The sequence below is a fragment of the Lepus europaeus genome, chromosome 1 (assembly GCF_033115175.1).
Source record: "Lepus europaeus isolate LE1 chromosome 1, mLepTim1.pri, whole genome shotgun sequence".
Classification (NCBI taxonomy): Eukaryota; Metazoa; Chordata; class Mammalia; order Lagomorpha; family Leporidae; genus Lepus; species Lepus europaeus.
This window is the reverse complement of record NC_084827.1, coordinates 128,374,676-128,389,244: the sequence shown is the minus strand read 5'-3', so window position 1 is coordinate 128,389,244 and position 14,569 is coordinate 128,374,676. Positions and strand designations below refer to the sequence as shown.

Sequence of the window (14,569 nt, the reverse complement as noted above, 5' to 3'; positions counted from 1 at the left end):
GTGTGAGAGCAGATGAACAGGTGAAATGGTTAGAGGAAAATATTTCCTCTTTGTCTGATCCTGAGTATCCCATTTTTTTAAATTTATTTTTTAACTCAGTGACTAGACATGACTTTACTGGAAATTATTCATTTTTTAGGGATAGTATCGCTTAGAAAATGTAGAATTGAGAATTAGGTAAACTTATGATGGATACATAGGCCTTAACTATTCATTATACTTAATGACTTTGAATTCTTGAAACTTAGGTTCAAAAAGGCCAATAAAAGTAAACTAGTTGAAATCCCTATATACAGTCACAGAAATGTAATCCTAGAGGACTAGGGGGAAAAAAAAAAACTGAGTCTATACCAGGAGTTAGTAATAGAACCAGTATAAGGTGCTCAAGTCTACTTTTCAAACACATCTGAAACACATGCAAATGTATATATGTATAGTTTTCACAAAACAAAGAACTGCACACAAATATGTTAGATACAGGATTCTTCTTAAACTTTTAAGAAATCTTTGACATCACAAAGCTTGAGTAAATATATAAGTTGCATGAAGAGTCAGCTTTGCTTACTCCATTGTCTTTAAATGTTCCATGTCTTCAAAAGTAGCCAAAAATATTGCTGCTTTACAATAAAGTACCATATTGTGGCCATGTTATTTATTATACAAATAAGGTCACTTAATAAGCAAACTAGGACAGTAGATGTAAAGAGACTGTCACAAGACACTGGGTTGTATAACTATTTGTAAAATAAAGGATTTCCTATATTATACTACTATCTCCTATGTTTTACAATAATAAACTATTAGTATGTACGCACATGAATGAATAAACTGTCATTGATTTGTATAAAATTAAATTTTATTTTTATTAACAAAATCCTGTAATTATTTATACTTTTGAATAAACTATACTGTTATAAAATGTAAGTGCAATAGAAATGGCTTACTCTTTATATTTAATAGTAAGAGGCTGATGTGCTCAGATAATCAAAGAAAAAGATCAATGGGCCGGCGCCGCGGCTCACTAGGCTAATCCTCCGCCTTGTGGCACCGGCACACCAGGTTCTAGTCCCGGTCGGGGCACTGATCCTGTCCCGGTTGCCCCTCTTCCAGGCCAGCTCTCTGCTGTGGCCAGGGAGTGCAGTGGAGGATGGCCCAAGTCCTTGGGCCCTGCACCCCATGGGAGACCAGGATAAGCACCTGGCTCCTGCCATCGGATCAGCGCGGTGCGCTGGCCGCAGCGCGCCTACCGTGGTGGCCATTGGGGGGTGAACCAACGGCAAAGGAAGACCTTTCTCTCTGTCTCTCTCTCATTGTCCACTCTGCCTGTCAAAAAAAAAAAAAAAGAAAGAAAAGAAAAAGAAAAAGAAAAAGAAAAAGAAAAAGAAAAAGAAAAAGATCAATGAAAACGTTTCATTGTCTTTTATATTTTTTTCATGGAAAATTTCATTTTGATATGAAAGGAAGTTTTACAAAATCAAATTTAAACAAGATTGCCTCATAATTATTAAGCAACAGAGAGATACATAATTTTTTTAAAAAAAGTGGTTAAAGATTAGAATGGCATAGAGAAGTTAATAGCCTCATTTATAATTCTCCATTTAATGTTAACAATTTCACTGCAATTAATACAGTTTGCAAGCTTATGATAAGAATTTCAGAAACTTTGAGATCATGTGTTTTGCCATGATATTGTCTGGTTTAATCACTTACTATGTAGTAATTGATATGTGCTATCATATAAAGCATTATAATAAGTTCAGTAACTCTGATTCTGCCATCCAGTTTAGGAATTAAAATATCTTTCTTGTACTCACATCCCCTCTGGTATACTGAAATTGTGGCTCAAGCCTTGAAGTAGCCATAAGCCTGAGTTTTATATTCATCATTTTCCAAAAAGTTTTAAATCACATTATCCATAACCTTCAAATTTATGCCATTATGTTTTGCTTTATATTGAAGAATATAAATGTGTAGGGTTTTTTTGTAACTTTTAAAAAATTCATTATATTTCTAAGATCCATGTGATATTTATAATAGTTAATCTGCATTGAAGAAAAATTTCATGCTTTATTAAAAAACATAGTTGTGCATAGCTATTAGGATCCCTGTTGAAGATTTTTTTGTTTTGATATGTGAATATATATAATTATAAAATGGTTTTCTGTAGTTGCTAAATCAAGTTATGCTTTTATAGATAAGGCATACAGCCCTCCTATTGATATGCATGATTAACACTTGATATTACTAGATTTATATTTTCCATTCTAGAGGGTATAGAATTGTTTTTTAATCACTTCTTAATATATTAAAGAGTCTTTAGTGTTTCCTCTTTTGTAAATTATACTCAATTTTTCTTATGCATACTCATATTTAATGTTAAATATTTCTTGGTTACATAGCCTGCAGACACATTTTTCTAATTTCTTGCTTGATTTTTTACTTTATTGAAAATTTCTTGTAATGAAGTATCAAAATTTATGTAATGCTAATTTCTTTCATAATGTTCTATCCTTTCAATGTCTTATTTAAGACATAACTAAAAACCGTGAGTTCAAATACGTATTTTCTTTAATATTACCTTTAAACTTTGGCATTCAGAAAGGGCATTTGATCTAGCAGACAAGACATTGTTTAAGAAGACTATGTTCTGGCCGGTGCCACGGCTCAATAGGCTAATCCTCTGCCTTGCGGTGCTGGCACACCGGGTTCTAGCCCCAGTCGGGGCACCGTTTTCTGTCCCAGTTGCCCCTTTTCCAGGCCAGCTCTCTGCTGTAGCCCAGGAGTGCCGTGGAGGATGGCCCAAGTGCCTGGGCCCTGCACCCACATGGGAGACCAGGAGAAGCACCCGGCTCCTGCCTTCGGATCAGCGCAGTGTGCCGGCCACAGCGCGCTGACCTCAGCGGCCATTGGAGGGTGAGCCAACAGCAAAAGGAAGACCTTTCTCTCTGTCTCTCTCTCTCACTGTCCACTCTGCCTGTCCAAAAAAAAAAAAAAAAAGAAGAAGAAGACGACTATGTTCTGTATCAGAATGCCCAGGTTCTATACACATTTCTAGTCCTAACTCAAAACCGTTAATGTGCATTATGGAAAGCACCAGAAATCACTCAAGTGATTGAATTTCTACCACTCATGTTGCACACTTGAATTGAGTTCCTGGCTCCCTGCTTCCACTTGGCTCATTCCCAGGAAGTGAACCAGTAGATGGTGAGCTCTCTATTTCTCAGTCTCTCTGTGCTTCTCTTACTTGTTCTGTAGAAATATTTATTTATTTATTTTTTGACAGGCAGAGTTAGTGAGAGAGAGTGACAGAGAGAGCATTATAGACAGTGAGAGAGAGACAGAGAGAAAGGTCTTCCTTCCCTTGGTTCACTCCCCTAATGGCCGCTACGGCTGGCGCTGCACCGATCCGAAGCCTGGAGCCAGGTGCTTCTTCCTGGTCTCCCATGTGGGTGCAGGGGTCCAAGCACTTGGGCCATCCTCCACTGCCTTCCCCAGGCCACAGCAGAGAGCTGGACTGGAAGAGGAGCAACCGGGACTAGAACCGGCGCCCATATGGGATGCCGGTGCCACAGGTGGAGGATTAACCAAGGGAACCACAGCGCCGGCCCCAGGAGTATGTATTTATTTAAAGGGGTCTTTTGAAGTATCTTTTGTGCTACCCTGATAAAAGTGAACTCTTGGGGCTGGTGCTGTGGCATAGAGAGTAAAGCTGCTGCCTGCAGTGCTGGCATCCCTATGGGCGCCAGTTTGTGTCCTGGTTGTTCCATTTCCGATCCAGTAGAAGATGGACCTTGCACACCCATTTGGGAGACCCAAAAGAAGCTCCTGGCTCCTGGCTTCAGATTGGCGCAGCTCTGGCCGTTGTGGCCATCTGGGGTTGAACCAGTGGATGGAAGACCTCTCTCTCTGCCTCTGCCTCTCTGTAACTCTGCCTTTCAAATAAATAAATACATCTTAAAAAAAAAAAAAAAGTGAACTCCCCCAGGTGTTTCTGAAGGTGCTACATGCTTTTAATCATGTTGTCCTACCGCAAAATGATAATTTGCAATATAAACATCAAGATTAGTTTTATGTATATGAAGATCTTTGTTGAATATGCATATTATATGTTATTTAAATTGCTATTATCATAGGTAGTCTTACTGTTATGATAAGCCAATCTCTGTGAATGAGGAACGAGTTAAAGAAAACTCCCTCCTCTTTTAAGCACCACCACATCCTCATTAACAGACTTCTTCTTCCACATGGTTTTATATAATTTCAAACCTGTGAATAAATTATCTTTGAAAACTCTTATCCTACAATAAAAATAAGACTTATTACAAAATCTCAAAATGAAGTTTTCTAAGATTTATTCATTTATTTTGAAAGTCAGTATTTTAGAGACAGAGGGAGAGACAGGGAGACCTTTCATCTGCTGGTTGATTCCCAAGATGGCTGCAACAGCCAGTGCATGGCCAGGCTGAAGCCAAGAGCCAGGAGCTTCATCTAGGTCTCCCATGCGGGTGGCGGGGGCCCAAGCACTTGGACCATCCTCTGCCACTTTTTCCCAGACTATGAGCAGGGAGCTGGATCAGAAGTGAAATAGCTGGGACAGGAACCAGCAACAAGGTGGCAGCTATACCCACTACTCCACAACACTGGCCCTTCAGAATGAAGTTTGACTCTCACCTTGATGCACTTATTTATGTGAGAAGCATTGATTGGAGTTTGAATTATGCAAGATGCTGCACTAGATGCTGTGAGGTTAGAAGACATACCCACAATGATTCCTTCCTTAGGCAGTTACAGTACAAAAGCTTTTGAGTTACAAAGTTTTTAAAAGCATATATAAAAATGTACCCTGAATTAGGAATTACTGTAATCACCTTTGTAAAATCCGTATTTCTTCCTCTTCTTAAACCTCTGTTTCTATTACATAGTGATAGATGCTTGAGAGAGATTTTCAAAAAAAATAAAGTGTTTTCCTTTGAATTTCAGATTCAAAAGAATATATATTTTGCCAAAGCAGATTTGGAAAGATACAGAGACAAGTAAAACAGCACTTGGGTCAAGATTACCTAGATGTGTTTTAAACTCTATTAGCCTACATGAAACAAAATTGTTCCTCCATAGCAAGCCTAAATAAATGGTAGTCTCAAAGGTAAACTGTCAGCTTCTAAAATATCCTGGGAGAAAAGAAATTGTATAAAGCAATAGTTAAAATAAGTTAAAATTTGAAGCTTTTCCTATTATCCAAGTTATCTGTAAAGTGTATTCTTGTGTATTTTAACATTTAATTTCCCTAAGAACAAAGAGGTGAGTTCACTGAACCTTTGATTATTTAGCCCAAGGCCACATAGCTGGTAAGTGACAGAGGTAGGACTCATTAAAATAAGTAAATCATCCTCCCTTTCTTCTTTACCCATTGGCCCTGGTAATCAAATCTCTGCAGGGAATGAATGTATTAGATTTGTGCTCTCTCTGCTTTTCTTTTAACCCAAGTATCCAAATTGCATGTAGATTTACCTGAATGAAAATTAACTGCTGGTAATACGGACTTACAAAGCTGTTTGCTATGAGAAACCAAAAATCTTGGCCTGATGCTTAAATAACTTTGTGCTTTATGAAGAAAATATCTTGTTGTTCTTTGCAACTAATAGCAAGCATCAAGATAGGCTATTATTTTTAAGTATGATTATTAGTAGCAAGCTAAAATAACTCTCAGAACTCAAGGACAGGGTCATAGAGTAAGTTGTAGGATGGACTGTTCTTAGGAATCAGAAAATAATTGGTAATCAAGTTGCTATATCCATTCTCTCTCCCAACCCCCCCCCCTCTTTTGACATGCTCACTTGCATATCAATTTTCTTGCGCATTTCTTTCTTTCTTTATGCAAACCAGCTTTCTCAGCTTTTCATAGGACTCACCTACTCAACAAGATCTACCATTTCAAGTGTTAGGCCCAGCCATTGATAGACATCAGGTAGTTTTATGTTTTGTTTTTTATACACCAATTTCAGTTTCTGAGGAGACAAAAGTCTATACTGGGCATCCCAGTCTGTGTCCCTGTCAGCTTCACTCACAGTGTTCAAGATGTGGTAGTCATATGATGGAAACATTGACAGCTGTCGCTGTCATGGTGGTGACATCTTTGTTCAGAAAAAGCAGCATTCTCTAGGAAGACACCCTCAAGGGTGTTCCATCGCCCTAGGGAACATGATATAATGTTCATATAGTGTTTAAGTTTCTTCAGCTGTTGTAACATCGGCTCATGTTCCAACCGTGCTGTTGACCAGAGTTAGTAAGGGTTTTGATGGTGTTATCTATCTATAGTGATTGATGCCGCTGAACTTTGTCAAAGATCAGCCTCTAGATTTTCAAAATACCAAGCCAGACCCAGCAGGAATACCTGAGGTAACCTATGTAGAATACAGAAAATATGGGGCAGTAAGTTAAACCACTGCCTGCTACGCCTTCATCTCATATCTGAGCGCTGGTTCCAGTCCCAGCTGCTCTACTTCCTATCCTGCTCCCCAGTAGTGTGCCTGAGAAAGCAGAGAAGATGGCCTAAGTATTTGGGCTCCTGCTATGCACATGGGGAACCCAGAGAGAGTTCCAAGTTACTAGATTCAGCATAGCCCAGCCCCACCATTGCTACCATTTGGTGAATGCATCAGCACATGTAAGGTATTTCTTTTTCCACACACTCTGTCATTCTGACTTTCAAATAAATGAATGAATCTTTACAAAATATACAGAGAATCCCAAATTCACTGTGTAGAAGGAGGTAAAAAGAGAATGTGATAACTAGAATTTGATCGTCAAAACAACTTTAGGGGTGACTAAAGAATAATCCTAAATTCACTAAGAATAAGAAGCTAAAAGGGAAATGTGACAGACCGGCACTGTGGCATAGACTAGGCCTCCACCTGCGGTGCCAGCTTCCCATTTGGGCACCAGTTTGTGTCCTGGTTTCTCTTCTTCTGATCCACCTCTCTGCTTATGGCCTGGGAAAGCACTGGAAGATGGCCCAAGTGGTTAGGCCCCTGTATCCACAAGGGAGATCTGGAAGAAACTCCTGGCTCCTGGTTTCAGATTGTCTAGCTCTGGCCATTGTTGCCATTTGGGGAATGAACCAGCAGGTGGAAGACCTTTCTCTCCATCTCTCCCTCTCTCTCTGTAACTTTACCTCTCAAATAAATAATCTTTAAAAAAGAAAAGAGGAAATGTAATAACCAGAGCTTGATCTTCAAAACAACTTTAGGACTGAATAATGCTTTGGGGTCAGGGGGCAAAATATATTAATACTTAGTGAGATATTCTTGAGACACTAATACTTACCATACATGACGAAACACATACATTAATGTATCATGTGCTTTTGAATATCTAGAAATACTCAAAGGAACAACTTTCTCATATGTACCAGGTTGGGAACAGCATTCCAGAAATATTTTTATCCAAATATTGCCATTAATTGTAGAACAAAACTCATATTATTCTGTGATATATTTTAATATTCGTCAAGAAATGATATATTCATATGCATGTATCTTTATGTAAAAATAGGAATATTTCTGTCAAAATATCTCCCTTAGCCAGTGTCTCAGTGGCTCTATAATAGACCAGGAAACAAAAGAACAAGAGCAGATAATAAGCTAAGCATGCATTATTTGCTCATGTATATAACTGAAGGCTAACCATTTTCTTACAAAAGACTGCTAAACAAAGCTTAGTCTGTACTAAAGACTGGAAGGATTCATAGCAAAATAAAATGCATAGCATTGCTTCATAAACATTTAACATGATCATTTTCCCATTACTCTTCCCTTAGACTAAATAACTCTGATATTGATGGAAAGTTAGTGTAGGTTCATCTATTTTAAAATGTATCTTTTATTAACACTAAAGTGAATACTGTGGATTGTGTTTGTGAGTGATGGCTGAATAGAAAATACTTATAAGTTGATCCTAAAATGGTTATATAAAGTTGGCTAAACAGCAAACGATGTTGCACTGGTAAATATGTAGCATGTTAGAAAACAGAATCAGAATTAATTTATTTTCTGAAATCATTGCTGTTTTAACCTCCACCTTAGACTTTTCAAAAAATCAACCTTGGATTTATAAATGATAGTAAAATGAAAGTAATATTAACATAAGCTGTATACATGTTAACTATGGATTTAAATCAAAACACTGAATCATTTCTAGCACATCAACTATTCTTTCCCCTTTTCTTCTTTCGCAAGTAGTTAAATCTAAAATGTGTGCTGCAAACTACAGTCAGAGCCTCATGAGGACATTTTGGTGAATGACAGTATATACTCATAAGGATCTATCTCTTAGTGATGGTGTACCCATCTTGGTATATGTTAAGGACACAATATGATCTCTACATTGTGATGAAATTGCTCTCATGATGTGTTTATTGATATACTCGCTCTTACGATATGTTTCTCAGAACATATCCCTATAGTTAAGTGATATATGAACATATGTATATAATTCCTTTACACATGACAAATATAATAACGATTGAAATATTCAAAAGTCTCATACATTTGTGGACATTAAGAGGCTCATAGCTTGCAGAATATTGTTTTCAAAACACTATAACTCACTAAAAGGCAAATGAAAGGTTTTCCTTTATGTTGATCAGTTGTCTCAGACATTGCTTTTGGTGCATTTTTTTTTTAAATTGATTTTACCTTAAGTCATCAAATCATCACCCCAGAATGACATCTTTAAAATGGTAAGTCAAAGAAAAAATAAATAAAAATATTATACTCATACAGTCTTTACAATTCAACGTACTCCAAAAGTTCAGAATGGCCAGTGTTTTCCTGCACATGTCTTTCTTACCTGCTTGTGAGCATGGTCATATGAATTAATGTGGTTGTCAAATTCCTGATGTTTGTAATACTGTTTGTCACAGAGTTCGCAGTAAAAATTGGCCTTCAGATCCTCCAGAGCTTTTGCGATAGTATTCTCCTTCTCAGCGTAGTCCTGGTAAACAAAAGGAAGGAAGCAATTAGCTCTCTCTTGAGTTTAGTTTATTTGAACAGCTTTCAAATTCTGTTCAAAATAGATTAGAAACAGAATACAACAAAGAGAAATATACAGTGAATACCAGAAACTAAATCAGAATAAATTGAGTTAGATAAAAATAAAAGATTAACAAAAGAAGTCAAGATAACAAATGAGAAGAATAGTAGAAATAAGAAGGAAAGCAAATCATACAAAGAACTGAAGCCCTGACTTAACAAGTCCCTATGGTCTGTTATAATTTTTAAAATGAAAATCAGATATCTATGTTGATTCAACTATGGATTTCTGCATAAATTCATTAAAATAAAACTTTTCTGTTCTGAATATGAAATATATAACCCAGTTGAAGGTTAATATTGGTGCACAAATATTCATTTTTGATACTGTTTCCTTAACTATACAGCAATGTTTTTTTATCTCAATAAGATTTCATTTGGCTAAAATTTTAATCTTGAGTAATATAAATTTAAGTAGAAATCAGAAATATTCTCTTCTCTTTGGAAAATAAGATGTTTTTCTACAAGTTATTTAAGTTGTATATCTAAACTGAAAAGGATTAAACTGTATAAGTGATTGCATTCATCAAACTCACAGTAAGGCTATACAACCAAACCTCTAAAAAGATGAAAAATATAGTCAGTCATCATTAGCTTTTGTTTACAAAGCATAAATAGCAAAATGTTTGACTGTGGCTCTTTGGTTTTCTTAAATCTAAATTTACTTGCTATTTCATGCCTCCTTAAATGTTAATGTTGCCAGACATGAATAAATTCTGCATGATGAAACATTGGCCAATTCTTTCATTGAATTACTGATGTGAAGAATTTCTGAACTACAATCTTTGTCAGAGAATATATTATGTTTTGAACTTACGAATTCCCTTATACTCAGCTCCTTTAAAATCCACAATCACTACATGTTGAGGCATTATATATATTATAGAACACTCACTATCTTAGGCACTGGGATTTGGATATGAAATGATGTAGTCTTTTCTATAGTAATCACAATTGTCCTGGTTCAAATGTTTAAAATACTTCTTCAAAATCTGTAAGTCGTTTAACAGTAATTTAATGAATAAGCACTTCTCTTATTTTATCATACTGCATCTTTGTGCATACATAACACATAATAAATTTAGTTAAAATTTGGAATAAGTACTTTGCAGTAATCAACAATTTACCATAATCTCTGAATACACAGTCAACTTTCCAATTTAAAAGATGGTGATCCATTATTATGCCTTATAAGTTTTATTCACTAAAAAGCAAAGGATGATAATTTGCAAAATCACTTAAATGATTTGTGAAAGCATTGTATTAATGTCACTAATTAATTTATTTTCTTAAATTTGTAAACTTCTTGCAACTTATTCCATTTGATTGCGTCCAATGTGTTTAAAAATGTTAGATGAAAATGAATCATATAGCTATGTACTTCTTACTGAATTTTACTAAAATCTTCCAAAATACTTTGTGAACCAGGAAATTTAAATGAAACAAAACTTATATAATATCTTCATAGCCAAAGGATATGAACCAGACATAATAGGCATTATAATGGTAATATTTTTTGGATCAAAGATGAATTAGCTTTTAGAAAGATCTTGAACTAAGAGAAAATTCTTGATAAACTTGTAGAGTTTCTCCATTAGTTATATTATGGTAAACTACTTTCTCTCTCTAAAAATTTGATTATTTTTATTGTGTAAAATTTTGTATTTCTTAAGATTGATATTACTGCAGGGAAGCAATAACATTCTCCTCATTCTGTCTACAAAGGAAAACATTTTGAGTGAAACAGATTTCTATGTAAATTACACCCTTAAAAAATATTAGCTTCAGCTAATTTGAAGATAAAATGGTAAGCTAACATTTACTCAGTGCTTATTTAGGGTCAACCACTGATTAAGTATTTCAATTATTAATGCCTTTATTCCTGATTAAAATCATACAAATGTCTATTCTAAACATGTCCTCAAATTACAGGGGAGAATTTTAAAGCTCATGCATGTTAAGTAACCAGCTCCAGGATATAATCAGTAAATGAGCATATTTGACTCTAAATAGTCTGGTCTCCAGCATTTAATTATTTGTGAATTTCTAAACACATAAGAAAGATTATAATAATCCCCAAGATTTCACAATTCACCTTCAAGGATTATCAACTCAAGGTGAATCCCATCTCCTATCCTATTCCATTTCCTATCCTTTTTCCTGCCACAAATAATTTCTTAAAGATATATTTATTTACTTGACAGGAAGAGAGATGGTGGTCCAGTGTGGCTGGGGGAGATCATTCATCTGCTGGTTTTCTTCGTAAATGCCTACAACATCAGTGCTTGGCTAGGCTGAAGTCAAGAAATAGAAACTCCATGAGTCTCCCACAAAGTGTCAGGAACACAAGTAGTTGAGCCATTATCCATGGCCTCCCATGTGCATCCTGGGAAGCTGCATCAGAAGCCAGGGCTTGAACCAGACACTGCATTTTGGCATGTGGCCATCCCAACCATGAACTTAACCTGCTGCTCCAAAATGCCCGGATTGTCTCAGATAATTTTAAAGAACATTCCTAGCTTCATATCATTTTGTCTGTAAATATTTCAATAAATAGCTCTCAAATTAGAGGGATGTTAAATGGTATAAACGCAAAACCAATATCAGATCTAAACAACAAAAAAAAAAAACAAACAAAAAATCCACAGGCATTCCTTTTTGTCATCAAATACCCAATGTTTTGAATCTTGATTTGAATGGAAGGGGAGAGGGAGCGGGAAAGGGGAGTGTTGCAGGTGGGAGGGAAGTTATGGGGGGGAAGCCATTGTAATCCATAAGCTGTACTTTGGAACTTTATATTCATTAAATAAAAGTTAAAAAAAAATACCCAATGTTTAAGTAGCTTCAGTTGTCTAACAATTTAAAGTAGGTGACTCAAATAGCATTAAAATGAGGTTCATGCATTACCATCACCTAATATTACTATTTGGTTCTATAAATTCCTCATTTTAATTTGTTTTTAAAATTTGTAAAATTATACTTCACATTTCAAAAGTTTGTATCTACAGAAAAGTTACAAAATGACAATGAGTTAATATTTATTTTTCACTTAAATAACTGTTAATATTTTGACTCATTGTGTGTTCTATCTCTATCTCTACTTCCATCTAAGTTATAAAATGAAATATAACTTGAATGATGTAAGAATTGTAAGAGGAATCATTGTACAAAACATTTTTGGACCATATTTTCAAACTGATGTGGATTCAGTAAATAATCAGGGCTGTATTATAGAAAACAGTAGTAACAGAATAGAATAACCTATTTATTGTCTAGTCATAACGTTGCTCTTGATTATACATTTTTAAAAATCATATATGTAGACAAAACCAGCCCTGGATGGGTTGACCAACTCTGTGGTGCATCTCCTTCATTGTGGATGGTATTGAAACAGGGTATTGGCTCAGATTATAAAGCAGAATAATACATATTAAATAAAGCCATCCTACTGCATAAAATAAGAAATGCACTTGAATAAGATGAAAAATGAACACAGCTGTTTGTATAGACTTTGTTTCCAAAAAATATCCCCTCTATCTGGGAAAGTCAAACTGTGCCCAACTATGAACACAGCTGCTGAAGGAGAGGACCAAAAGAACATGCTTCATACAGCTGGTCAGGTCATCCAGGTCAATCACATTCTAAGTATTTCTTTTTTTTTTTTTTTTTTTTTTTTGATAGGCTGAGTTAGACAATGAGAGAGAGACAGAGAGAAAGGTCTTCCTTCCGTTGGTTCACCCCCAAAATGGCAGCCATGGTAGGCGCGCTGCGCCGATCTGAAGCCAGGAGCCAGGTGCTTCTTCCTGGTCTCCCATGTGGGTGCAGGGGTCCAAGCACTTGGGCCATCCTCCACTGCCTTCCCGGGCCACAGCAGAGAGCTGGACTGAAAGAGGAACAACTGGGACAGAATCTGGCTCCCCAACCGGGACTAGAACCTGGTGTGCTGGTGCCGCAGGCAGAGGATTAGTCTAGTGAGCCACTGCACCGGCCTCTAAGTATTTCTAAAAGTAGTGTAGTGAGCATTTGGTCTAGTGGTTAAGCCACCTATGTTCCACATCATAGTACCTGGGTTCATGTCCTGACCACACACCCATTTGAACTCTCCACTAATGCAGATTCTAGGAGGAAGTAGCTGACCAATTAGGTGGGTAGCTGCTACCTACCTGGGAGACTTCTGTCTCCCAGTTTTGGCCTGGCTCAGTCCTGGCTGCTGTGAACAATTGACGAGTGAAACAGCTAAATAACTTACTTTCTTTTTTTTTTTTTTTTAAGATTTATTTATTTACTTGAAAGTCTGAGTTACACAGAGAGAGAAGGAGAGGCAGAGAGAGAGAGAGAAAGATAGAGGAAGAGAGAGAGAGAGAGAGAGGTCTTCCATCCACTGGTTCACTACCCAGTTGGCTGCAAGGGCCAGAGCTGGGCTGATCCGAAGCCAGGAGCCAGGAGCTTCTTCCAGATCTCCCATGTAGGTGCAGGAGCCCAAGACTTGAGTCATCTTACACTGCTCTCCCAAGCCATAGTAGAGAACTGGATCAGAAGTGGAGCAGCTGGTACTTGAACCAGAGCCCATATGGGATGCCAGCACTGCAGGCGGCGGCTTTCCCTGCTACTCCACAGCGCCGGCCTCAGTAAAAGCTTTACTTTCAGAAAAGCAATACAACTACACATTGAAAGTTATAAAGAATGTTTTAATTTCATACTAAGCAACTGGGAAGTTTTTACACTTTTTAGGAAAACAGACTGAAATAGGTAAGTTATTGGTTTACTCATTGTCACAGTGCTAATGTAGGCAGGCAGATAGGATAAATTTGATTAGAGTTGTGAATTGGAAGACCACGCCTTCACCACGCCCCTGTGTGATCTCATGCCCCTTCCTGACCATACTTGTGCACCCACCTGCCAATCAGACTAAATAACCGCCCCCTTTGGAAGTGGATAAAAGGCCTGAAACTCAGTGGGCCCAGCCCTTTTTTTTTTCCTCGCCCTTTTTCACCATTATGGATCTTTGTTGTCCTTGTTACCCTGAGCCTTTGCAGCACACGACCTTCAGATCTTAGCTTTGCTGCCTGTGATAATGTGCTTGTAACTGCCCTTAACCAAATGCTCACTGCACGTGGCTCTAGGCTTGCTTTTTGCTCAATATATACCCCAACTTAATTTCTGGACTTTTCTTTCTCCCTATGCATTTCTGTCACTAAATAAAAAGCTTAAAAACTTACCTTGCTGCTTGGTCTATTTGAGCCAGTATTCAGAATTCCCTGAATTCATGGCAAGAACCCAAAAGGCACAAGGCTTATTTATATGGGAAATATTAATAAGCAAATCAGCATCAGTGCCAGTTCATACACTCTATATTTAAAAAATGAATAGGATGAAGACAGAAATTTTGAGGGAGAAAATTTCATTTTCTCTCTCTTTTTTAAAAGATTTATTTATTTATTTGAAAGGCAGAGTTACAGAGATGCAGAGGCAGAGAGAGA

The 14,569-nt window shown here is 36.8% G+C and overlaps 1 protein-coding gene across 1 annotated transcript in view; it reads right to left on the bottom strand.

The window, feature by feature from the left end:
* The window catches only part of ZNF804A (zinc finger protein 804A), a 343,178-nt gene that overhangs the window by 39,593 nt on the left and 289,016 nt on the right, over nt 1–14,569 (bottom strand). Inside the window, exon 2 of the mRNA XM_062201039.1 lies at nt 8,848–8,991. Coding sequence (XP_062057023.1) covers nt 8,848–8,991 — 144 coding nt within the window. The remainder of the gene's footprint in view (nt 1–8,847; nt 8,992–14,569) is intronic.